General features: G+C 49.0%; 2 protein-coding genes across 9 annotated transcripts in view; one reads left to right on the top strand and one right to left on the bottom strand.

Annotated features, from left to right (window-relative positions):
* The window catches only part of RUSC2 (RUN and SH3 domain containing 2), a 72,996-nt gene that overhangs the window by 5,506 nt on the left and 43,307 nt on the right, over positions 1 to 24,183 (bottom strand). For 4 of the 6 annotated variants that reach the window (XM_055426980.2, XM_055426977.2, XM_088837953.1 and 1 more), the window contains 11 exons: positions 15,618 to 17,714; positions 10,231 to 10,860; positions 9,831 to 10,016; positions 9,529 to 9,669; positions 8,403 to 8,479; positions 8,039 to 8,213; positions 7,848 to 7,953; positions 7,131 to 7,177; positions 5,877 to 6,678; positions 5,646 to 5,783; positions 4,832 to 5,562 (listed from right to left, as the gene is read on the bottom strand). In XM_055426980.2, the coding sequence (XP_055282955.2) occupies positions 5,361 to 5,562; positions 5,646 to 5,783; positions 5,877 to 6,678; positions 7,131 to 7,177; positions 7,848 to 7,953; positions 8,039 to 8,213; positions 8,403 to 8,479; positions 9,529 to 9,669; positions 9,831 to 10,016; positions 10,231 to 10,860; positions 15,618 to 17,646 (4,533 nt within the window). In that variant the 5' untranslated portion in view covers positions 17,647 to 17,714 and the 3' untranslated portion in view covers positions 4,832 to 5,360. Of the gene's footprint in view, positions 1 to 4,831; positions 5,563 to 5,645; positions 5,784 to 5,876; positions 6,679 to 7,130; positions 7,178 to 7,847; positions 7,954 to 8,038; positions 8,214 to 8,402; positions 8,480 to 9,528; positions 9,670 to 9,830; positions 10,017 to 10,230; positions 10,861 to 15,617; positions 17,715 to 24,183 lie in introns of those variants that run through there. The other 2 variants (XM_088837954.1, XM_055426982.2) reach the window with 1 other exon arrangement.
* Positions 2,479 to 4,928, top strand: CIMIP2B (ciliary microtubule inner protein 2B). Of its 3 annotated transcripts, none has more exons than XM_055426985.2 (6): positions 2,479 to 2,949; positions 3,343 to 3,578; positions 3,653 to 3,870; positions 4,052 to 4,103; positions 4,180 to 4,377; positions 4,805 to 4,928. In XM_055426985.2, the coding sequence occupies exons 1-6, from the start codon at positions 2,894 to 2,896 to the stop codon at positions 4,843 to 4,845; spliced, it is 801 nt and encodes a 266-aa protein (XP_055282960.1). In that variant the 5' UTR covers positions 2,479 to 2,893; the 3' UTR covers positions 4,846 to 4,928. The 3 variants fall into 3 exon arrangements, with proteins under 3 accessions (XP_055282960.1, XP_055282959.1, XP_055282958.1); XM_055426984.2 differs by lacking the exon at positions 4,805 to 4,928 and adding an exon at positions 4,671 to 4,796 and having other exon boundaries at positions 2,820 to 2,949; positions 3,343 to 3,566; XM_055426983.2 differs by lacking the exon at positions 4,805 to 4,928 and adding an exon at positions 4,671 to 4,796 and having other exon boundaries at positions 2,820 to 2,949.

Below are 24,183 nucleotides of genomic sequence, written 5' to 3'. Positions count from 1 at the left end.
ACTATATCCACTGAATTTACTAACCATTCACTGATCTCCCCTTTGTATTAGAAGTTTAGAGATAATACTAAACAATTGGAAATTAAATTTTAGTAGCTGTGTGCCAAGTGCTGGGGTAAGTCTTTTCACACACACTATCTGACTGTATTCTTTTTTTTTTAAATTAATTTAATTGGAGGCTAATTACTTTACAATATTGTAGTGGTTTTTGCCATACACTGACATGAATCTGCCATGGGTGTACATGTGTTCCCCATCCTAAACCCCCTCCCACCTCCCTCCCCATCCCATCCCTCAGGGTCATCCCAGTACACCAACCCTGAGCATGTCTCATGCATCAAACGTGGACTGGTGATCTGTTTCACATATGGTAATATACATGTTTCAGTGCTCTTCTCTCAAATCATCCCACCCTTGCCTTCTCCCACAGAGTCCAAAAGACTGTTCTTTATATCTGTGTCTTTTGCTGTCTCGCATATAGGGTTATAGTTACCATCTTTCTAAATTCCATATATATGCATTAGTATACTGTATTGGTATTTTTCTTTCTGACTGACTTCACTCTGTATAATAGGTTCCAGTTTCATCCACCTCATTAGAACTGATTCAAATGCATTCTTTTTAATGGATGAGTAATTTAAGCAATATGTGAACTGTGAACTTCCAGATGTTCAAGCAGGTTTTAGAAAAGGCAGAGGCACCAGAGATCAAATTGCCAACATCCACTGGATCATGGAGAAAGCAAGAGAGTTTCAGAAAAACATCTATTTCTGCTTCATTGACTATGCCAAAGCCTTTGACTGTGTGGATCACAATAAACTGTGGAAAATTCTGAAAGAGATGGGAATACCAGACCACCTGACCTGCCTCTTGAGAAATCTGTATGCAGATCAGGAAGCAACAGTTAGAACTGGACATGGAACAACAGGCTGGCTCCACATAGGAAAAGGAGTACGTCAAGGCTGTATATTGTCACCCTGCTTATTTAACTTATATGCAGAGTACATCATGAGGAACGCTGGGCTGGAAGAAGCACAAGCTGGGATCAAGATTGCCGGGAGAAATATCAATAACCTCAGATATGCAGATGACACCACCCTTATGGCAGAAAGTGAAGAGGAACTCAGAAGCCTCTTGATGAAAGTGAAAGAGGAGAGTGAAAAGGTTGGCTTGAAGCTCAACATTCAGAAAACAAAGATCATGGCATCTGGTCCCATCACTTCATGGGAAAGAGATGGGGAAACAGTGTCAGACTTTATTTTTTGGGGCTCCAAAATCACTGCGGATGCTGATTGCAGCCAGGAAATTAAAAGACGCTTACTCCTTGGAAGGAAAGTTATGACCAGCCTAGATAGCATATTCAAAAGCAGAGACATTACTTTGCCAACCAAGGTCCGTCTAGTCAAGGCATTGGTTTTTCCAGTGGTCATGTATGGATGTGAGAGTTGGATTGTGAAGAAAGCTGATCGCCGAAGAATTGATGCTTTTGAATTATGGTGCTGGAGAAGACTCTTGAGAGTCCCTTGGACGGCAAGGAGATCCAACCAGTCCATTCTAAAGGAGATAAATCCTGGGTATTCAATGGAAGGACTGATGCTAAAGCTGAAACTCCAATACTTTGGCCACCTCATGTGAAGAGTTGACTCACTGGAAAAGACTCTGATGCTGGGAGGGATTGGGGGTGGGAGGAGAAGGGGACAACAGAGAATGAGATGTCTGGATGGCATCACTGACTCGATGGACATGAGTTTGAGTGAACTCCGGGAGTTGGTGATGGACAGGGAGGCCTGGTGTGCTGTGATTCATGGGGTTGCAAAGAGTCGGACACGACTGAGCGACTGAACTGAACGTTCCATTGTGTATATGTATACAGCTTTCTTATCCATTTGTCTGCTGATGGACATCTAGGTTGCTTCCATGTCCTGGCTATTGTCAACAGTGCTGTGGTGACTGACTGTATTCTTCACAGCATCTTGGTAGGCTAGGCTATTTTAACGTTTCTGTTAAGAGTTTAGGGATTTTAGGTTCAGAGGGAGACACCTGCTTACAGCTAAAAGCCACTAACTATTAGGAACTCATGGCTGCCTGACCCCACACCCATACCCTTTCCCCTATCCCACCACTCTGGCTTCATGGTTTTTATTGTTACAAAGCATATTTGTATACGTTAATCTGAGGCTCGCAACAGTGGCAGGGTGAGTAGTAGTATCTGCATTTTATAAATGAGGATAGGAGGCTTCAGAGACACTAAATTACTTGCCCATAGTCTCACAGAGCTTAGCCATTCTGACTCCTGCTCCTCTGCACTTTCTGCCATTGTAGTGTGTGCCCGGCCGAGCAGGGCATATTTGTTGAGTGGATGATGATATGGATTACAGCAGTAATTCTTGTCAAGTTCTATTATTAAAACTAAACAATGTCACTGCTTAGAGGTCTCTTGGTTCCTTTTTCCCCTATCACCTCCCCTCTGGGCTTTCCTAGGAAATCACCTTCAACCAAGACTGAGAGAGAGTAGAACCCACATCTCAGACAGGTGCTCAGGGAGGGGCTTAGGAATGGCTCAATGGATCTATCAGGTTTCGCTCCCCTGCCTCACACTCGAGGGCTTCCTTCAGTCCTGCAGCGGGGAGGCTGTCTGTACTCAGCCTTCTCCCTGCCCCCAGGTGGCAGGACTTCATTTGTTCAGGAGCAGACAGACCAGCGAGCCTCTGCTCTCCTGGTCTGCTGGTCTTGGCCCTGGCCGTCATCACGCCAGAGCCCCCTCCCCTTTCTCCCCTCTGAGCCCCGCCTCCTGCTGCTGGCTCAGCCTCCCAGCCCTGGACACAGTCAGTACACACAGCCCAGAGGCTGAGCTCAAAGAGAAACAAAAGGAACTGCTTGGGTCCCCATCGCTATGGCCAGCACCTTCATACCAGGACTGAACCCCCAGAACCCTCATTATATCCCGGGGTAAGACTTCTACCCAGAGCATACCCGTTTGCTTCTGGGAGTAGGGGTAATAAGGATATAGAGTTGTGCCACCTTGGCCTTGGGGGCCAAGTGGACATTGTGGTGTGGGCCGCTTATGGATGGGTTATCTATGATGTTGGATGGAAAAGGAAAAGCAAAGGAATAGTAGGAACCGGGCCTGCTGTGACGCTTTTGTATTGTACTCTCCATGGCAACAGGGTAACAGCCGAGGGGAAGGTTGAAAACCCAGACAGAGAACTAAGAAATGCCTGCTCCAGATATATACACAGCAGAGTCCAGAAATGCTCAGGGCCTCAGCAGTCTCTGCTTCTCTGTCTGGGGATGGCGAGGCAGGGGGACTCTGGGGGTGAGCAGGTGAGACTTGTGCTGCAGGTACACTGGACACTGCCCACTACTTCGGTTCAGCATGGGCCAGACCTATGGACAGATGACTGGGCAGCTACTTCGTGGCTCTCCTGGCCTAGCCTGGCCCCCTGCCCACCGCACACTCCTGCCTCCCATTCGGCCTCCAAGATCCCCTGAGCCTCCCAGGAGAAGCCTGCCTGTCAGGCATGGACACGAAAGGCTCAGCTCCAGCATGGTCCCTGGGTACACAGGTTCGGACACAGGTATGAACAGGGGCCCCCATCCCAGAATACGGGCCCCACGCTCTAATGCATCTTCTTGCCCCCTGCCCACCTAGGTTTTGTGCCACAGGCACAGTTCATCTTTGCCAAGAACAGCAGCCAGGTCTGGGCTGAGGCTCTGAATGGTTTTACTCAGTGGAGCGGAGGACAGGGGAGTCAGGAGCTGCCCAAAGAGGCCAAGGGAGAAAAAGATGTGGAGAAAGACCAAGAGCCAAAGCCGGAGGCAGAGCTGGAGGCAGAAAAAGAGCCGGAGCTGGGGCAGGAGGCGGAACAAGTGAGATGGAGAAGGCTGAGCCAGAGTCCAGTGGTGGGAGCGGGGAGCCCTTACCTCTGTGTGACCAGGCCCGCCGTGGCCATGTGTAGGCTGGCTGTGGGTACAGGGCCAGACCACCAGCCCCACTGCCCAGGGGCTGAATTTGTTTGCCGTTTCTCCTCTATCAATTTCTCCTCACAAGGCTTCCCCTTATTCCATGGATGACAGAGACCCTCGCAAGTTCTTCATGTCAGGTGAGAGGTTGTGGGTAATGATCAAAGGCCTGGGGATGTGCCCAGAAGGTACCAACTGAGTGTTCCCACCCCCTAGGCTTCACTGGTTATGTGCCCCGTGCTCGCTTCCTCTTCGGCTCCAGCTTTCCTGTGCTCAGCAACCAGGCACTGCAGGAGTTTGGAGAGATGAAGAAACCAGGCGGGTCCCAGAAGGATCCTAAGCGTCTCCCCGCGCTGTCCCGGACCCACCCTCAGCACCTGGGCCTTTTACCCAAATACGGGGGCTATGTGCCAGGTGAGGATGGCCCAGGAGGGAGGCTTTGGGAACTGGGATATTTATGTGTATATGTGTGTGAGTGTGAGTGATAGGTGGAGGAGGTGGTTTGGGGGATAGGAACTAGTAGATACGGGGAGGGGTCCTTGGATCGTGAGGTTCAGCTTTATCACTGGGCAGAAAAGGAATTGACATAGCTCCTAGTGGGGAGTGAGGACCAGAGTTTGGGGGATAACTTGGAGGTTCTGGGTAACTGGCTGAGAAATAACTTTTCTGTGCCTCTGGCTACAAATGACACTCTTTCGGCCACACAGGGTATAAGTTCCAGTTCGGCCGCACGTATGGGCATCTCACCCAGGATGCTCTGGCTCTCAGCACCCGCCAGAAGCAGCTCCTGGTGTAGGTACCTGGAATTTGAGTTTTCTCTTCCCTTGTCATCCTATCCCAGCCATCCTTTTGGAAAGAAGAAAGGCAGGTTGGCGGGTGTGAGGAAGCACAGAGAACAGTTTGGAGGCCGAGCACCTTTTTTATTAATAGGTGTAATAAATAAATAAATAAATACATAAACAGAAGCCTGGGCTTCTCCTCCCTCCTTGACTGCCAGGCACTGGCCACAGCCTATTTACAGCTGGGGGCTTAGGGAACTGGCCCCAATACTGTCACCCAACCTCCTCACCACCTGGCCGAGGGAACCCTGCAAGTGGGCCTTCTGGTCACTTCCCTCCACAGGGAAGTACCTGTCTGTACCCATGGGAGGACTGGCCAGATTGGCTGGGGAGACTCTGGCAGCCCAGTGCTACATCCCTTCCCTCCTCTCCTGGGGGGAGGTCCGGACGAGGTCACTGGGACAGGTAATGGGGAGTAATTAATACTGAGCACAGGGATATGTGGCCCCCAGCTCTCGGTCTACTCTCTGTAACCAGGCCAGACGGCTTGGAAAGCGCTCTTAGGTGATGAGCCTGGGGGCCGTGAGGGTCCCTGAGGCCACCAGCATGCACAGGGCCTCAGTTCTGGCTGTTTCCAGGGCTTGGACTTGGAGTTGGGGTCAGAGTCACGTAGGCCAGGGGCACCAGGCCGGTGTCAGGGCCGCGGCTGCAGCGCAGCCAGTCCGCCCCGGCTGGCCCCAGCACCCGCAGGGTGTCTCCCTTGCGGAAGCTCAGCTGTCCAGGGCCTGTGGCCAGATGGTGGCACAGCGCCTTCACCTCACTGGGGAGACAACAAATGAAGGTCAGAGAACGCCCATCCTGAGCCAGCCTCAGCCCCGCAATCTTCCAGTCTCCCCGGCTTACCATGGAGGCTTGGAAGGTAGGCCTGGAGACGGTGGCTCCTGCAGACTGTCCTTGGGCTCTGGCTCCCGGCGGGCACCCACTGTTTGCGCCACGAGCTGGAACACAGACTTGTCCAGGCTGAGCCAGTCCGAGGGCAGCCTAGGGGACAGTGGCCAGGGCTCTGGCTCCATCTGTGCCCGTCTGAGAGCAGGCTCTCCCACCCCCTAGTCTCCACCAGGGGCCACCTCTTACCTATTTGTGGGTCGGGCCTCCCGCTGAGCCTTCCGGGACCCAAAGAGGTGTCCCCACTTGATGCCCCCTGCTGAAGGTTCGGACGCTCCTTCCTCATTTTCTGCTGGGGCAGCCGCGGACCCCTCCCTCTCCCGGCTCCGCCTCAGCTCCGCCAGTACAGAATCAGGGGGGCTCCCCATCCAGAAGGGCCAGCCCCTCTCCCGGCCAAGTGCCTCCTCAGGGGCAGGGCAGGCCTCCGCTCCCTCCACGACTCCCTCTCGGGGGGGTGGCCCCACGCCTCCTGCCCCTTTCTTTTTCTCACTGCTGCTGCCAGTGCTGCTGCCTCGGGGGAACCTAGAGCCCTCGCTGGAGATATCGATGTAGACCTGGGAGCTCTGCATGAGCTGGTACCACCAGCCTGCCTGCCCACTTCGGGCCCACCTGCCACGCCCTGAGCTCCCAGCCGCCTCTGTCTCCTCCTCTTCCTCCTCCTCTTCTCCACCTTCTGGGGCACCCACACCCTTCACCCGCTCCCCGGGGGCCACCCTGTCCACATCTCCGGGGCCGTCCTGGCCGCGGGAGCGGGCCAGCTGCAGGGTCGAGTGGGCTGACAGCAGCAGGTCTTGGGACACTCGCAGCAATTCCTTGTGCTGCCGCTGCTGCTGGCCGCTCTGCAGCAGCCGGTGCTGGAACAGCAGGTCTAGGCTGAAGGGCAGCAGGGCCAAGGGTTGGAGCAGCAGCAGCAGCTCCTCGAAGAGGCCAGGGCACACCGTATGCGCTGCATTCAGGAAGCCCCACGGCTGGTAGTGGGTCTGGATGATATCTAGGGGAGAAAGAGGGAGGGACTGAGCTACATAGAGAAGCAGAGCCTGGCCTGGGGGGCGCCTCGGAGAGGCAAGCTGGGCAGAGCCATTGCATACTGCCGGGCAGGCTGTGTACTGTGCCACTGAGCTGCACTGTGGTGTAAACAATGCCTCCAGAAGTTGTGCGTTGCACACACCCCATCGGCTTAAGCAGCAACCTCGAGTTCAGAGGAGAGGCTCCTGGCCACCCTGACTTCCAGATTGTCTGAGTATCCTCCTGGCCCCCAGGCTGTAACATAGCAGAGGCTGGGAAAGGACTCGGGTAGAAGCCCAAGCCTCGAGATGAAGGCTTGTGTGGTTCTCCTCCCCACCTCTAGACTCTGCAAAGGCAGCAGTGCCTCCGCCCTCTTTTGATCCTCCCAGGACTGGCCTGTATTGAGTTGGCAAGACAGAGCAGGGTTCTGAGTGTTACCTTCGTGGTTATAGAGGTGATTAAACCAGAACTCCAGGGCCCGGATGCTGCAGGGAGAGAGGTGAAGAGTTGAGTCTTGTGCGGCTATAGCCAGATCATGAGGTACAAAGGAGATAGATGGGGGGTTAGACATACAGCAGAGGTACAGGTGAACATCTCCCTCCTATGGCAGGGCTAGTTGCATGTTACATAGCTCTAGAAACTCAGAGGGGATGTAGGTGGCGGTGATTCACAAGCCAATCACTTCTTAGAATGGAGTTGACTTGCCCATGACGAAGAAGTCAGGGCAGCTACTGAATGAGAGGACAGGGTAGCTCAGGACCAGAGGGGGTGGCCCTGGCCCATACGCAAGAAAGAGGGACACTGTGATACACGTGCCGGGGTGGGCTGGGTCGAGCAGGATTTGGAAGCAGTGCTGGAACTGAGAGGTTCAGGGATACAATACCCACAGAGACTGAGAACCGGATTCATTTCCAAATGAGCCCGATTATAGATTTATAAAAGCAGAAGCCTGTATTGGTGATCAGAGTCATGGGTCTGGTGGGAAACCTGTGACCCACTAAGAGAGGCTGTAGCAAGGTGGGGAGAAAGTGGGCCTGAGCCTGGCCACAGATCCTGCAGATTCACCCTTTCTGCTTCAGTCTAGGGAGTTGGTTCTTCAGAGGCGCTGGGACCCAGGGCAGGGGGCTGGTGGGCTGCAGATTTCCACACACTCACTTGAGCAGGCCGAGGATGAAGGCGTTGAAGCGCATGGTGTGACTGGTAAGCTCTGGGAACTGGCTGACTTTGTTGTACAGGCCATGCAAGACCTTGGTGGATGGGCCTGGGAGGAAGCCAGAGTGGGAGGTCACCATCTTTGCAGCCCTGAAAATTCAGCTTGCGCTTCCTCCCTGGCCACCAGCACTGACCTAGCTGTGTGGAGGCCTCCACCACACTCCATGGTGTGTTCTTACGTTGCCCAATGATGACGTCCAGCACGAAAGACTTGAGTCCGTCCTCCAATACCGCCCGCACCGCAGGACATAGGTACTTCAGAACCAGGTGGCCCACATTGGGGCTCACAGAACTGTTCCCCAGCTTCGCCTGTGGATGCAGTGGGGAAGTACAGGGAATTACCTGCAACCTTGGTCCTTTCTAACTCCCTTAGTCCTTACGGTACTTCTCTTGTGGTCCCCGTCCCTGAGGACCCAACTCTGAGTTCTGGGGGAAGGAGAGCAAGGGACTAGGTGATGGTCAGCAGGACAGAGCTCAGCTCTCCAGTCTCTCGCCTACCTTGACCCCAGGATCCCGGCTTGTGCCAAAATGGGCCACAATGAGGTCCACAGCAGTGTTGACAGCTTTCACCAGCCCTGCAAGTGAGAATTTGATGCACCAGGTCCCTAAGTGAGGCCCCAGGCAAGTTGGCCCACAGGCCTTGGCTTCTTCCTGGTTTTGCCCAGTTCTCAAGTCCTTTCTGTTTTAACCTCTCTGCCAAGACCCACCCCAGTGATTCCATTAAGACACTCAACGTACTCACTTCCTTGCCCTCTTACTTCAAACCTGCATCAGTCTAACTCTCCATCCTCTCCACTCTGAGAAACCAGGCTATTGGCTGCTGTTGGAGAAAGTCCAAGGCTGTTCACCCAGGGCCTAGGAAGGGCACTTCTGTGCGGCGTGCCTTGTGGCACCCTCTGCTGCGCCCTCAGGTTGCCGTGCCAAATCTTTCCCCTCTTATCAAGCCCTTGGTTCTACTTCACTCAGAGGACAGAGGCCACTGGTAATGAATTCAACTTCCCTCTCCATCCAAAGACAGGACTACACTACATCTATCCTCCTTCCCCCCTGCCCTCTCTTACTTCCTTTCCATCTTGGAGGAAGGTGGCCATTCCCCTTCTTGCCCAAGGTTCTTCCCTCTCGATGCTCTGAGTCCCCCGCTCTGTCTCTGCAAGGGACTTTAGCTTCACCTTTCTCCCTTCCACAAGCTCCTTCTCTTCAGCCCACAGTTATGCGCAATCTTCTCCTTATCATCTCATTTAAATGGCTCTGTTAAATAGACTGGTTCCCTGTCAGTCCTTATCTGATTAGATGTTATGATCATGCTTATCCAAGCCACTCTGTCCTGTAGCACTTGAGCTCCCCTGCTATAGCACACAGGAGTCTCCCTCCCTACACACAGCTCCCTGAGGGAAGAGACTGGAGACTGAATCTTAAGCATCTGATAAATGACTGTTGCTCCCTTGCAGATACTCATGATCCATAGTACAGACTTCTGCCTCTTGCCCCAGTGCTTGTGCTAATTCCCTCCCAGCACTTGGAGTTCTAAGACAGGGAAATATTCTGAAGGGCTAGATAGTCGGGCCACAGGCATAAAAAGGTAGTAAAAGCAGATTTCCGGTCTTGAGCTAGGAATGATATTCACCTTTTTTCTGAAGCAGGTCAATGGATACAGCCTCTGAGTTGCCATCTGGGGACAGGCAAAACTCAGCGGGGGGCTTCTCAGTCAAGGAGAAGGGGTCTTGGAAGTCAGTGCAGGTTAGCGGTAACGGCTTCACTACTTGACCTGGAAAGAAGAGAGAAATCAATCCCAAGCAATTGTCTTCCTGAGTGTCCGTTCAGTTCTGTGCCTCATATCCTCTGAGATGTGTTCTTTTGAGATTGACCCCTTCCCTCCCGGGTGTAGCAGAGCCTGCCCTGGGTTTGCTGGGGACCTGGCCCACACACCATTCAGCCGGCAGTTCAGATGGCCAGCAGTGCCGAGGGAGCCGGGGAACTCAAAGATGGGGTTCCTTCGGGCCAGCCGAGCATCCTGTGGCCTTCGATCTAGGCTCCCTGACAAACCAGGGGGCCCTAGAGGGTTCTTCCTCCTGTATTCTCGCCACTTGAGTGCTTGAGGGGATAGGTGGTTGGCTGAAATCAGGAGAGAGTAGCAGAAGAGACAGGAAATAGTTAACAGACAGCATTTCATACCCACCCAGTGGGCCTGTATAAAACCCGAAGGTTGGGATGTTAGCTACAGACACACACACTGTAACCTGTGACCCCATGTGGAGTACAGGAAATCATTCAAAGGGGAGGTAGACTGCCTGGGGTGGGAAAGCGGGGTGGGCAGTGAGCTTCATACCATTACTGGGCCTGGAAGCCATGCTGCCCTCGCCACCTCCCCGGGCCAGGCTCTCCACTCGGCCGAGACTAGATCTCCAGGAGCCCAGAGGAGGCAAGCTTCCTGTTCCATGGAGCCGGTACTCAGCCAAGGTCAGTATCTTCGGATCCTCCTTCTGCGGCTGCTGGGAGACGGCAGGCCGGACAGCAGGAAGACAGGAGAGGCCCCATGGAGGTGGGCTTTCTGTGGCTGCGGCCTGCTCTGGGAGAGGGGAGCACGAAGTGGAGGCCGAAGAGTCGGTGCTGGCCCCAAAGGGGCCAGTACTCCGGATGGGGGAGTAGCTGCCCAGGGGTGACGGCCGCGAGGTCTCTGGCTCAGGCCCGGCTTTCCTGGCACCCCTGTGGGTGGACACCTGTGGCTCCCCTGAGGGAGCTGGGCCTGGGCCTTGAGCAGCAGGGGCAGCTGCGGGGGCAGGCTGCAGTGCACGGCTGCAGCCCGAGAGGCTGTAGAGCTGGGAAAGGCTGTGCAGGGCCCGGGCCTTGGCCAGCTGCTTGGGGAAGTGGTGCTGGAACACGAATGGCTGGATGGGCAGCGTGGTTGGCCTCTGCTCCTTGCTGTAGCGAAGGACCGGTCGGCTCTCAGCACCACCCCCTGTGGCAACAGGGATGGAGAAGGAATCAAACACTGAAATCACACGAGAGGAAGCAAAGCAGCAGCAGTCAGGAGACGATGCTCAGCAGGGAGAGTGAAGAGAGGGGCAGGACCTGGGCTGAGCAACTGCGTAGGGTGGGGGTAATTTGACTCTGTGGAATGTGCCACTGCTCCTCCCATCTTCTCCTGGTGTTTTTATGATATTGACTTGTCTCTTGGCTGTTCAGCCCTTCTTTTTCTTGACTTCAACTGTGGGTGCATCTTAAGGCTCAGTTCTTATATTTCCCTTTACACTTTCTTCCCTGCATTGTTCATGTTCAGACAGTCATATAGGTGATTTCTGAACCCATGGCTTTAGCCTCAACCTTTCTCTTGATCTCTAGATCACTCTGCTTTAGGTTTCTGTTTCCAATTAAAATTTGCTATTTAAAATACCTCATTCATTCTCCTGATGATTTCCATTTCTGCCAATGGCAGAACCACCATTTTCTTTGTGAAAGTGAAAGCGTCAGTCACTTAGTCATGTCCGACACTGTGACCCCCAAGGACTGTAGCCCGCCAGGCTCCTCTGTCCATTGGGATTCTCCAGGCAAGTATACTAGAGTGGGTTGCCGTTTCCTTTGCCTTTGTATCTAAGCTTTAAAGGCCTGGAGTCAGTCATATATTTTCAGTGTCAAGATGTTAATTTACTTCAAGCTTTCACCCATCATCCCCTCCTCAACTACAGCCCACATATTTCATTCCTGATCAAATCTAACCATAATAAAATATTTCTTTACTTGCTGCCAGAATCAGCTTCCTGTCACCCAATCTACCCCAGTCATACTCTTTCACTGATCCTAGCATTGGAACCCGAGTCCACATCTGCTCCCTCCACACAGAGGTGTGTTTCCCAAGGCTGGTCCTCTCCTGTTCTTTCAGCCAATCTTCTAGTCAGTGTCCCACAAAACATGTGTCTCAGAACTAAACACAGCGCACTGTAAACACCCAAATAAACACAAGGTGGCACTATAACCACCCACATCACCTGAAGCCCTGGGTGTGGCTCACTGCACCCTGGGTTCAACAGCTCTGAAGCAGGAATTAGTATCCATAGTTAAAAGACCTGGGTATTGGAAATTTATAAGTCATTTGCCCAAGGGCACACAACTAGGAAGTGGCAGAGCTAGAATTCTGCCTAAGTCCGAGTTTGGCTTTGGGGCTAATGTTCTCTCTGCATGGCACCACACATGAAATGGTATCAGGCTGGATTTTTCTACTCCTTGTCTTTCCCTATTTATTTACTTCGGCGAGTCTTAAGGGGATGGTGACCACAACCCCATAAGGCAGGTGTTTCAGAACCACTCTCAGTGGACATTTTCAGCTACACTCTCCTGCTAGTCCCAGTCAGGGCTTAGTGAGCAGCCCTTGTCAATCTCCCTTGCTCACTATGCTCCAATCATACCTTCTTCGGTCCTTAAACATGTCAAGTTCATTAACATCTTGGGGTCCTGTGTACTGCTATTCCTTCTGCCTGAAATCAGCTAGGCATCAACTCAAGCATCACCTCCTCCTCAAGACCTTCTCTGATTGCCCCAGTGCCTCGGGCAAGTCATGCTCTCATCACCCTGTTGCATTTCCTTTTTAGCCACTTTTCACTGTCAGAAATTATCTTACTTGTTTATTGTCCATTACTCCTTATTAGGGCTCTGGAAAAGCAGGGATTTTTAAATTGTTCCCTGCTGTATCCCCAGAAACTAGATTAGACCTTGGTATATGGTAGGTACTGAATAAAAGACATGAACGAATTCTCACTGTCACCCTTGGTTCAGTACGGTCTCGCTGAATCCAAATCTTCTTACACGGACCAGCTTACTTCCTAGAACACCAGTTCTATTTCCTGTGGCAAATGCGCTACCCTCCCCATTGACACGGCTCTTCCCACCCCTTTCCCATTCACAGTGCTTTTCCCACTGGGAATGCCTTCATCCTCTCCACTTATTTAAATATCAAATTTCAGGCCTGAGCTAACCCTGGCTATCAGATTAGGCCCTCCCAACCTCAGCTTTACTGTACATGATATATAGAGTACGTTTGAATTAGACTATCTATTCCTACTCTTTTAAAAATCCTCCCTGCTACGTTCTCAGGGTAGGTTTGAGGCAGAGGAGGAAGACTGGGAAAGGGGAGGGGTGACTACAGTGAGGGGCAGGTGTCAATTCAACCCTCTGGGAATACAGGGGAGAAGGTTTCTCCTGTTCTTTGAGACAGCCCTTAGAAACACTGGAGATAGAGATCGCATTCACTCAAGTCTATGTTGCAGGCAACAGAGCCCCAGTCCCTCAGTTCCCTCTTAAAATGGAGCGCCCAGAATCCCAGGTGGGCACTAAGAGGTTCACAGGAGTGGAGGGGACTATCAACTCCTCCCTTCTGGAGTCTATAAATGAATCCAGCCATTTTAACTTTTTAGAAGCCCTTCCTAACTGCTGACTCATTCTGAGTTTGCAATCAATTATTAATAAATATCCCAAATCAAAAACAGCACTTACATATCAAAGTTCATATTGGTCCTTGAAAGAACAGAACGTTTTTTCCAGACTTGACAAAATCCTTTTAAAATCTTGATTCTGCTGCTCAGAATCTCAAAGAGATCTCACTTCTTTTGTCATTCATGAATTCATCATTTTTTTATTAAAAATTAAAAAGTTGTACGGAATAAAAAGAAAAGCCCTATGATAGGTCACTGGAGATTTATGGAACAAAAGTCTTATATTATTATGAAGTCTTATCTGATAGCAAAAACACTTTTAAAGCCTCTCTTCCCATATCTGATAAGGACTGACCTTGTCCTCAGAGTGCCAGCCAAGCACTGTCTGTGCCCAGATATACCCACCAGGCACTGCAGTCTGAGAAGAGTGTGGGTTCAGAAGACTGGCCAATCCCTGCTGTTTCTGAGTCCCCTCTGCCCTAGAGACCTTCTTGCATTTCTGGGGCAGTTCCTCCATGTGTGTTTAGGAGCCTGAAGTCATCTGATATACTGCCATCTCCCAAACAGCAGGTATAACACCATTTATGGGTTTTTAACCCCTTTCCTTTGAGAAGCTAACACACCAACCTAAGGCTGAAAGTGAAAGTGTCAGTCACTCAGTCGTGGCGGACTCTTTGTGACCCCATGGACTGTAGCCTGCCAGGCTCCTCTGTCCATGGAATTCTCCAGGCAAGAACACTGGAGTGGGTTGCCATTTCCTTCTCCAGGGGATCATCCCGACTCAGGGATGGAACCCAGGTCTCCTGTATTGCAGGCGGATTCTTTACTGCCTGAGCCACCAGGGAAGCCCTAAGGCCACAGACAGCAAATTCCCCATAATCGATCTTTCCTCTGCTTTATCTCCCCTTTCCTTCCAAACCTTCTGAGATCTGGCTTCTGCCCTCATCACTCCTAAATGCTGCTTTGGGGATTTTTAGCCTTAATCCTAGTGATTTGTTTTCAGAACTCATTTGTTGAATCTCTTTTTGAAACTTTCTCCTTCTTTGGTTCCTATGGCTTCACTCTCTCTTGGTTTCCCTCTATTTTCTTGGCTGATTTTTCTCAGTTTCCTTTGAGGACTGCTCTGCTCATCTTTCAATCACTGTATCCCCAGGGTTCTTTCCCTTGTTCCCTTTATAACTCTACACATTCTCCCTGGATGTTCTCACCCACTCATAGCTTCAACTACTATTTTTATTCCAATGACTCTCTGATCATGGTGGTCTCCTGACCTCCAGGGAGACATCCTTTCTAATCTACCTTCCATTCAAACAACCTAATGATCTTTCTAAAATGCAAATCAAAACATGCCATTACAAACCAAAAAATGCCATTTCCCTAATTAAAATACTTTAATGGTTCCATCTACATTCTATAAGGGCTATACTAAATTATTTGCAGTTTCTGGAAAGCATCAAGATACTCTGTGCCTTTGTGGTTTTGTATAGACTATCGTATGAGCCTACAATGTCCTCTACAAAGCCTACTCCTCTAACATTTTTCTAGACTGTGCTTAAATGTAAACTGTGTTAGCACTCCTTCTCTGACATTCTGGTCTGTTTAGGTATTCCTCTCATAGACCAGTACCATACAACTGCCACTTCTACATTTTAATTGTGCTTCCTTTTCTGCTTCCATCCTTCATCAGAATTCCTTGAGGACAGATATTGTCCCTCTCGTCTATCACCAGCATCCACTCAACACAGAGCCTTTATAAAATAATCACTTAAGTGAAATGAAATAAATAGGGAAGAGCTGGCCTGGGAGGCTCAAAGGTTAAGTGTCAGGTCTCAGGTTCTTTGAAGAGTGGCTACAGTCACTGATCAAAGAATGAACTTACTGATGCCCAGTGTGGTCTGTCTGTTTGACATTTCTCTTAAACACGGCAAATTCCTTGATGTCCAAAATGGAGCTCAGGCCTTATTCCTTTCCCCGTAAATCTACTTCTGTGTTTGCAGTCCCTATCCATGTATCATCATCTTTCCAGTCACCCGGGCTTAGAATCACAATCTTCTGAGTACCTACTATCCCAAAACATCGATCTCTCAGTTGCTGATTTCATCTCCTTGGTGTATGCTTTATTGCCTATCCTCCTCCCCCTATTATAACTGGAGGACATGCTCTGGACTGGAAAGATGATGGGTCTGGGCTGAGAAACCTCTAGCGGTAGAGGTGGGGTGGTTGGCAGGACCTATTACTGATAGGAGGCCATGCATACAACCTGCTACTCTCCAGCCACTAGGCTTCTTACCGTCAGCTTTAGCTCTTGCGTCCCTCTGGGTATGGCTGTTGGCTGGGCTCCCTGGGAGAGCAGGCCCTGGATCCATCAGCTGGGCCAGGGGCCCCTGCCCAGCAGCTCTGAGGCCAGCAGGTGGCATCTCACTGGACTGGGAGCCCTGACAGACCTGGGTGGACCAGGGCTCTGGGCCAACCAAGTCCATGCCTGGCCCCAAGGGCATGGGTGGGAGGCTATGGCTACAGTGAGTGCCCTCATCTGGGTGGCCCACCCTGTCTTGCTGGGCTTCTTGGATGAGTGAGAACTCCTGAGAGGAGTCCCCAATGCTTGCTCGCAGTGGAGGGGAGCCAGAGCCTGCAGCTTTCTTCCGGCCCTTGGCAAGTTCGGCAAAGGAGGTGACCCGCCGAGGTGGGGAACTAGGCCCAGTAATGGCGGCGGGGCCCTCACTGAGGCGCACTGGGCAACTCAACATGCGTTCCAGAGAGCCCAAGCGGACTGGAGGGCTGCGCTCCAGGCTGCGGTCATAGCTTCGAGAACGCTGACGTCCAGTGCTGAGGTTGGGGGGTGACGTGTTGGTGTACACTTGCCCCTCGATCACAGTGCGGCCCATGGCAGCCTCCGCTTCCACTTCAGAGCCCACTGCTGCTTGTTCCTCTGGCTGGACTTCCGGCTTCTGGAACAGGTAATACTCAGAGGGCTGGCTAGGGCCAGGATCTGGGCCAGGGCCAGGGGCAGGACTAATCTTGGTGTGTTCCTCTGAGCAGCTGGTGACAGAAGAGCCAGCTGGGCTTGGGGAGGACTGGGAGGACAGGTCACAGGTGACAAGTTTATAGTAATTCTGTGTGGCCACAACAAGACGGGCCTGGCTCTGGAAGCAGGCTGTGAGGTCAGCCACAGCTGGGCAGGGCTCACAGTGCGGGCGGTAGGAGTTGCAGTTGGCATCAAGCTCAGGAGATGAGGCATGGGGACAACCGTAGCCACCTTCCCTTCCTCCGCTGTCGGGGTGGTGGGACTCACAAGACATCTTCGACTCAGCTGGGGAGGGCTGCAGGTCCAGGTAGAAGGCGCCAGGGTCCGAGTGGCTGTAGAAGGAAGAGTCGCTGCAGGATTGCGGGGCAGAGTTGAGGTTGGCACGGGAGTTGCCGTGCATTTTGTTGTAGAGGGTGCTGAAGGTGACCAGCACGCCGTCCGAGCTGTTGCAGGAGGAGTCGCTCACATAGCCCATGGACTGGTCAGCCGCCTCGGACTGACTGGAGGTGCTACTGCAGCGGCAGTGCTGGGTGCCTGAGCCTGAGCATCTGGGGTTCCTTGGGGATTCATCGGAACTGAGCTTCCATTCCTGGTCAAAGGAAAAGCCAGAGGTGTCACTGGCTCCACCCCCACTGCCACTCCCACCAGGCCCCCCACATTCATCCAGCTCCATGGTCTCAGCTTCCGGCTCTGGCCGGCAGTAGCGGCCAGTGCTGCAGTGCGGGGCATCCAAGACGGTCATTGGCTCCTGTTCTTGCCCTTCCACCACTCCGGCTCGACTACGCGTTGCCCCCCATGGCCTGCCCACTCTGGGGCCAGGTGGTGGCAGCTGGAAAGAGGAGAGATGGAAGGTGGGCTGGCCAGCCCCGTGCAGGTGGAAGGACTGCTGGGCGGCACTGTCACTGATGCTATCCTCATATAAGTCACCAAGTCCTGGCTCGGCCACGCCCGCCTGCAGCAAGAAGGGGTTGTGTCGTTTAGGGGCCCCGGGGCCTCTTCCATCCCGACCCCTGCTCTTGGCACTATCAGCAGACCGTGTAGAGCTCTCCGGAGCAGACTGCAGGCTGCTGTACAGCAGAGAGTCGGCTTGTCCGAGGTCCTGATCAGGCTGGGTGATGCCCAGCTCCGGTGGGCAGAAGGGGTTGGGTCTTGTGCTCCCGCTACCTCCACCTCCCCCTCCACAGCACTGCCTGTCTGGGACTTGGCAGTGCACCAGGGGGATGTGGTGGACGATGAGGGTCTCTCCAGTCAGCTTTGGGGGACTATCCATTCTGGAAAGTTCGAACAAGGGCATCAACAGCACCAGACACTGCCCCTGGAGCCCAGTGGGGCAGAACACATTTCATCAGGAGAGCTTGGTACCTGGAAAGAGAGGGAAAGAAAGGGAACCTAATGTCACCTCCCCGAAGTCAGGGACATGCCCCTACCCATGTCATTTGCAGATGGCGAAGAGCCCAAGAGGAAGAAAGATTCGGTCAACATGGAACTGGACGACCTAGCCCAATGGGGTACACGGCCTCATTGCACAGGGCCAGCTCTCGAGTGCCCCCTTCACTGTAAGTTCACCATGCATCCACTCCAACAAAAGGCCAGGCCCCTGTTAATGCCACCTCTGACGGTCTGGGCAATCTCAGGGACAGCCCTTTCTCCTCTTTCTTAGTAAATAATGACCAGTCAGTCCTGAGTCCAAAAAAAACTATGAATGATGACATAACTAAGAAAAACCCACCTAAGATGCCTGAGAGGGTGCTAGGCAAACGAGCCACGTAATTGTCTTACACACAGCTACAACACACACACTTACAGATGAGGGGACATCACAAATAATACGTCAGGTATGCACAGCAATAAGCTATAATTTTGCAAGAAAGGTAATTTTTAATGTACTATATCACTTGAAACCCGTGTCCTCTTGGGCCCCCTTTCCCCTCCTGAGCCCCAGGATACCTGTCCCACTCTGATTGGCTGTGGGCAAGGATCCTCACTCTTCCTACTACTGTATTAGAGCTTCCTGAATAGAGACTGAGTTAGGCAGCAGACTTCTAGTATGGCTGATGCCATCCTCTTCCTTCCCAGTGTGGGCTCTGTTTTTATATTTTTTGTATTACTCCAGCACAACATCAGGTAAGGCTTGGCAAACATGAGGCACAATACATTCTTAATATTTAGCTAGCTCAGGGAACAGATTTTCTGAAGTTCCCCAATTCTGTCCAGTTTTAGCTAGAACTTTCCCTATGAGGGTCCCCTAAAAAGTCTTCTCTGCCTGGTTTTACCTCTGACAGGCTAAAGTCAAGTTCTCTACATGGAGCCCATTCCGAGCTTCTCTGGTCTCTTGGCTGGACCATGGCAGAATGGTCCCCCTCAAGTTCTAGTCTCCTGTGCTATCAAGGTCAGGTCCTCAAAGCCTTCACTTGCTCAGACTTCTCATTCCTAATTTCTCCTAATTCATTCAGTTCTCTTCTTTCCCTTATCATTCCTGTCATTTTTCCTCTACCTACAATGAGTCCAAATATCTCATTGCCTTGGGGCTTCCCTGGTGGCTCAGAGGTTTAAGCATCTGCCCCCAATGTGGGAGACCCAGGTTCGATCCCTGGGTTGGGAAGATCCCCTGGAGAAGGAAACGGTAACCCACTCCAGTATTCTTGCCTGGAGAATCCCATGGACGGAGAAGCCTGGGAGGCTACAGTCCATGGGGTCGCAAAGAGTCGGACACGACTGAGCGACGGAACGGAACGGAAGTTCTTCATCATTTAGCTGAACCTTTATACCATCAATATTTTTTTAAGTGTAACTCATTTAGATCACAGGATCAGAGCTCTTCACAAGGAGTACAGTAAAGAGCCAGGCGAGTCACACATGTTCAAGGACACAAACAGGCAACACATTAAAGAAAAAATTCAAATGGCTAATAAATATATGTGTGAGGGACACTATTAAAATATGTTATTTGTGTTAAATTACATTAAAATTAAAAAGGAAGTATTTACCATCTTTCTTCTTCCTTTCCTTTCTGAGAGGAAGGCTCCTCTGTTGGACTTCCAAGCCTTTGTGTGTTGACTAGGGTAAGGAGTAGACAGGCAGAAGGGCAGAAACCAGAGAGGCTAAATGAGCCACAAGACTAAGAGTTACAGAAGAAAATATGGGAGTAAATTCATTATCTTCAGTTAAGGTTATTATTGGATGACTTCTTAGATAAGATACCAAAAGAACAAGTGATAAAAGAAAACATAGATAAGGTAGATTTAATAAAAATAAAAAACCTTTGAGTCTCCAAGGGCCATGATCAAAAAAGTGAAAAGACAAGTCACAGAAGGAGAGAAAATATTTGCAAATTGTGTATCTGACAAGAGACTTAGAATCAGAATATATAAACAATATACAACTCAACAATAAAAACTATGTAAACCAATTAAAAATTGGGCAAAGAACTTGAATAGATATTTCTCCAAAGAATACATACACATGTATTTGTATGTTCAAAAGAGGTTCAACATCATTAATCATTAAAGAAATAAAAATCACAACAAGATACTACTTCACTCTCACTAAGATAAAAGACAATAACAAATGCCGGTGAGGATGTGGAGAAATTGCAACCCACAAATATTGCTGAAGACATTGTAAAATGGTACAGTCACTTTGGAAAAACAGCCTGGCAGTTCTTCAAAATGTTAAGCATAGAGTTATCATATGACCTAGAAATTCTACTCCTGGGTATATACCCAAGAGAAATAAAAACATATGTTCACGCAAAAGCCTGTATACAAATATTCACAGTAGCACTAATCACAGTAGCCAAAGAAGTGGGAACAATCCAGATGCTCATCAACTGATGAACAGATATACCATGGTATAGATAATGGGATATTATTCAGCAATAAAAGGAGTGAAGTACTGATATATGATACAGTACGTCTGAACTGCAAAAAGGTAAGTGAAAAAAGCCAGTCAGAAAAGGATTCTTTGCATGATGTTATATGATTCCCTTCACATGAAATGTCCAGGATAGGCAAATCCACAGAAACAGAAAGTAGATTAGCGGTGGCCAGGGACTGAGAGAGTGGAAAATTGGGAGTGACTGCTAATGAGTGTGGAGGTTCCTTCTGGGAGTGAGGAAAATGTTCTGAAATCAGTCAGTGGTGATGGTTACCCAAGTCTGTGAATAAAACCAAAACTCCAGTTTTATGGAAAGTGAATTATATCTCAATTTTATCAAAGGGTGAGTTTTATGGTATGTGAATTATATCTTAATAAAGCTGTTATTTAAAAACAAATTTAAATAGGAAAAAAGATTAAGGTTTACGGGAAGCTTGAAGGAGAGGGAAGGAAGGGAACCAGTATCAGCAGCAGAGAGGAATGCGTATTCGCACAGATAAGATGACAACAAGAGAGGAAGCGCTGCCTTGAAGCACTGGGATTTTTGTAGAGAGGGATAAAGGATTTTTAGGACATTTTGCTATGAGGTACATGAGATAATTTCCCCTTCACTCTTTCCCATCTCTCTCTTCCTCTGCCAAGAAAACTTTGGGCTCAAATATTGGGTTGGCCAAAAAGTTTGTTAGGGTTTTTCATATGATATTATGGGAAAACCTGAATGAACTTTTTTGCCAACCCAATATATTAATATATGCCACAAGGATAACAAAAAGTTAGGAACACCCTAAAATTCCAATAATGATCAATTTGAAAAGTAGAGAACACAGTATCATTAAAACAATGTTGTGTTAATTTCCCTATTAGTGACTTGAGAAAATATTCACAAAAGATTAAGTGGAAATAGCAGATTACAAACAATATGTATAGTATGACACCATTATTGTAAATAAATATATGTCAGTGTCTGTCTTTAGGCTGCTATAACAAAATACATCAGACCAGATGGCTTATAAACAGCAGAAATGTATTTCTCATAGCTCTGAAAGCTGGAAGTCCAAGATTAAGATCAAGGTGCCAGCACGGCTGCATTCTGGTGAAAGCCCACTTCTTGGTTCATAGCTGGCACCTTCTACACAGATTGTAAGGACAAGGGATCTTTCTGTTTTATAAAAGCACTAATCTCATTTAGGAGGGCTCTACTCTCAAGACCTAACGTGGAGTTGGTGGAGGAGAGACACAGACATTCAAACCAGAGCAATATGCATGGAAGAAAACTTGAAAGCATACACAGTACCAAATGCCAAGGATGCTCAGATCCCTTAGATAAAATGGTGCCGTATTTGCATATAACCTACAAATGTCCTCCGGTTTACCTTAATCACCTTCAGATTACTTATAATACCTAATGTGAATGCTACTTAAATAGCTGCCAGAACATGGCAAATTCAAGTACATCTTTTTGGAACTTTCTGGAATCCTTTTTTCTCGAATATTTTTGATTCCCAGTTGGTTGAATCTATGCATGCACAACCTGTGGACTTGACAACAAAATATTAACAGTGCTTATTGCTGTTGAGTGATTCTGGATTATTTTGAATTTTATTCTTTTTGTTTCATCTGTATTTTCTAAAAATAAGTATCTGTTATGTACACAATTTGCAGCTTTTAAAGCGATTTTTTTCTTTAAGCACTATAGATACTGTTGGTCAGGGCTAGGGGAGGGGACAACCCCCTAAATATAGTACTAGGCTGCCCCAGGGTCCAGGTCATAATTTGAGGCCTGGACTAAATGGAGCACAAAGAACTTTCTCATACACACAGCAGTAATGTTAGGAGTACCTATGGGCTACGGCCATTACTTGCTCTTCAATGAATACCACCCCCATCCCCTTTTAATTTTTTTCGCTGCACGTATGGCTGGTGAGATTAGCTCCCTGACCAGGGATGGAACCTGCACCCTCAGCAGTGAAAGCACAAAGTCCTAACCATTGGCTCACCAGGGAATTCCATTCCCCACCCCCACCATTCCCCTTTCAAAGCACCATTTTCAAATATATACACAGAAGAATTTGTCTGACCAATAAAGCCACTGACTTTGTGTCATGTACGCATTCAAATAAAGAAACATAGTAACTCACAGAGCCTGGAAAGCTGACTCTCTCTGAATCATGCATAAAGCACAGATGGATGTGGAGGGCGATGGGGAACCTCAGGCAGGAGGGTGCTGACAGTTTATTAGTTATGTTTACGTATCTGTCCCCAGACCAGAGAGTAGTTCCTTGAGGTCAGAAACTGGGATATAGTCAACCCCTTGTCCCTAGAACCCTGCATAGTGCTTGGAACACAGCAGGCATGGTAGCTTAGTTACTGACTCCTGTTCTACCCATTTAAAAAATTGACTTGCTTGTCTTTTTATTGTTGAGTTGTAGGAGTTTTAAAATTTATTCTAGATAAGAGTCCTTTGTCAAATGCACATCTTGAGAATATTTTCTTAAGTGGCTTCTCAAATGTGGCTTGCCCATTTGTTTTCTTAATGGTATTTTTAATTAATTGAGGTGTTTAATTTTATGAAGTTCCATTTTTATGGAACTGTTTTTTTCTTTAGAGTTAAAGCTGTCTGTGTTCTAAGAACTCTTTGCCTATCCCAAGAAATTTTCCTGTTTTTTTTTAAAATAAATATTGTATAGTTTTTGCTTTTATATTAAGGTTGTGCTACATTCTATTTTAAGTGTAAAGCTCTTTCACTGGCTGATTTCATTTTATTTTTCATTTCTGTATCTCAGAGAAGGTCTTAGTTCTTCCTGATCTCCACATGACCAGGGGAAATCTTGGCAATAGTTTCTCCACAGATAACTCTAGTTCAGCCAACTAAGGTAAAGTTCTACAGTCATCTCACAAGACTCAGTACTCATGTTTTGACCCCATATATTTTCACAGTTTTTACAAAGCACTTTTTATGTATATCAAAAGCTTCTCTGGTGGTTCACACGATAAAGTACCTGCCTGCAATGTGGGAGACCTGGGTTCGATCCCTGGGTTGGGAAGATCCCCTGGAGAAGGAAATGGCAATCCACTCCAGTACTCTTGCTTGGAAAATTCCATGACTGAGAAGCCTGGTAGGCTACAGTCCATGGAGTTGCAAAGAGTTGGATATGACTGAGCAACTTCACTTTTTATGTATATCATCTCATTGATCCTAATAACACACCAGAGCAGGTAGATTATTTCATTAAAAAAAAAAAAAGGAAATCAACACCTAGAAAAAAGAAATGACTTGCCCAAGAACTCTCAGGGGATAAATGACAGAATTAAGACAGGAGTCATGAATCATAACTTTTGACCTTTTTTCTCCATCAGTTAGGAATATAATGAGAGTATATGGTATATATGACTTGATTTCAATTATCACAGAACACATTTACTAAGAGCATTTCTCTTAGACATCTCCCCTGAGACTGTCATTTTCTATAAGAAGACAAGTTTAATACTGTGGCCCATGAGCTCTAAGAAAGGTGAAGAGAAAACAGTGAGATGGGAGTGTGCATCCCAGTCTCTTTCTGTAACCTGGTGAAATGGAGAGACATGAGAGATGGAGGTTGGGGGGAATAGAGAACCTAGAAGAAAGTGGAAGAAAGCACTCAGCTCTAACAGGTGGACAGAGAAGTGGTGGGCTCAGTCAATAAAGTTACAAGGTCTAGAATCCCTGCAACTAGACAAAGCTTTCCACAAGAGCCCTCTTCCTGGTTCTCATCACAAACAGGTCTCTCTTGGCCAATCATCATAATGCTATTTATTAGTGATTGTTTACTGAGCACTTACACTCAAGGTGATTGACATACAGCATCTCTAATTCCACTATAATCCTTTAAAGTAGACATAATCATCCCCACTTTACAGATGAGAAAACTGAAGCTTAGTAAGTGTAAACAGTTTGCCATAATTATACGGCTGAGAT

Source organism: Moschus berezovskii, chromosome 7, assembly GCF_049115385.1.
Source record: "Moschus berezovskii isolate FMDL1 chromosome 7, NW_MosBer_1.0, whole genome shotgun sequence".
NCBI classification, from domain to species: domain Eukaryota; kingdom Metazoa; phylum Chordata; class Mammalia; order Artiodactyla; family Moschidae; genus Moschus; species Moschus berezovskii.
The sequence above is the reverse complement of the archived record's forward strand: the minus strand, read 5'-3'. Positions and strand labels throughout refer to the sequence as shown.

Coding starts and splice junctions, on each gene's coding strand:
- CIMIP2B (XM_055426983.2), top strand. CDS start 2,894: ATGGCCAGCACCTTCATACCAGGACTGAACCCCCAGAACCCTCATTAT. Junction 3,871..4,051: donor TGGGGCAGGAGGCGGAACAA/GTGAGATGGAGA, acceptor TCTCCTCACAAG/GCTTCCCCTTATTCCATGGA. Junction 4,104..4,179: donor TCGCAAGTTCTTCATGTCAG/GTGAGAGGTTGT, acceptor CCCACCCCCTAG/GCTTCACTGGTTATGTGCCC.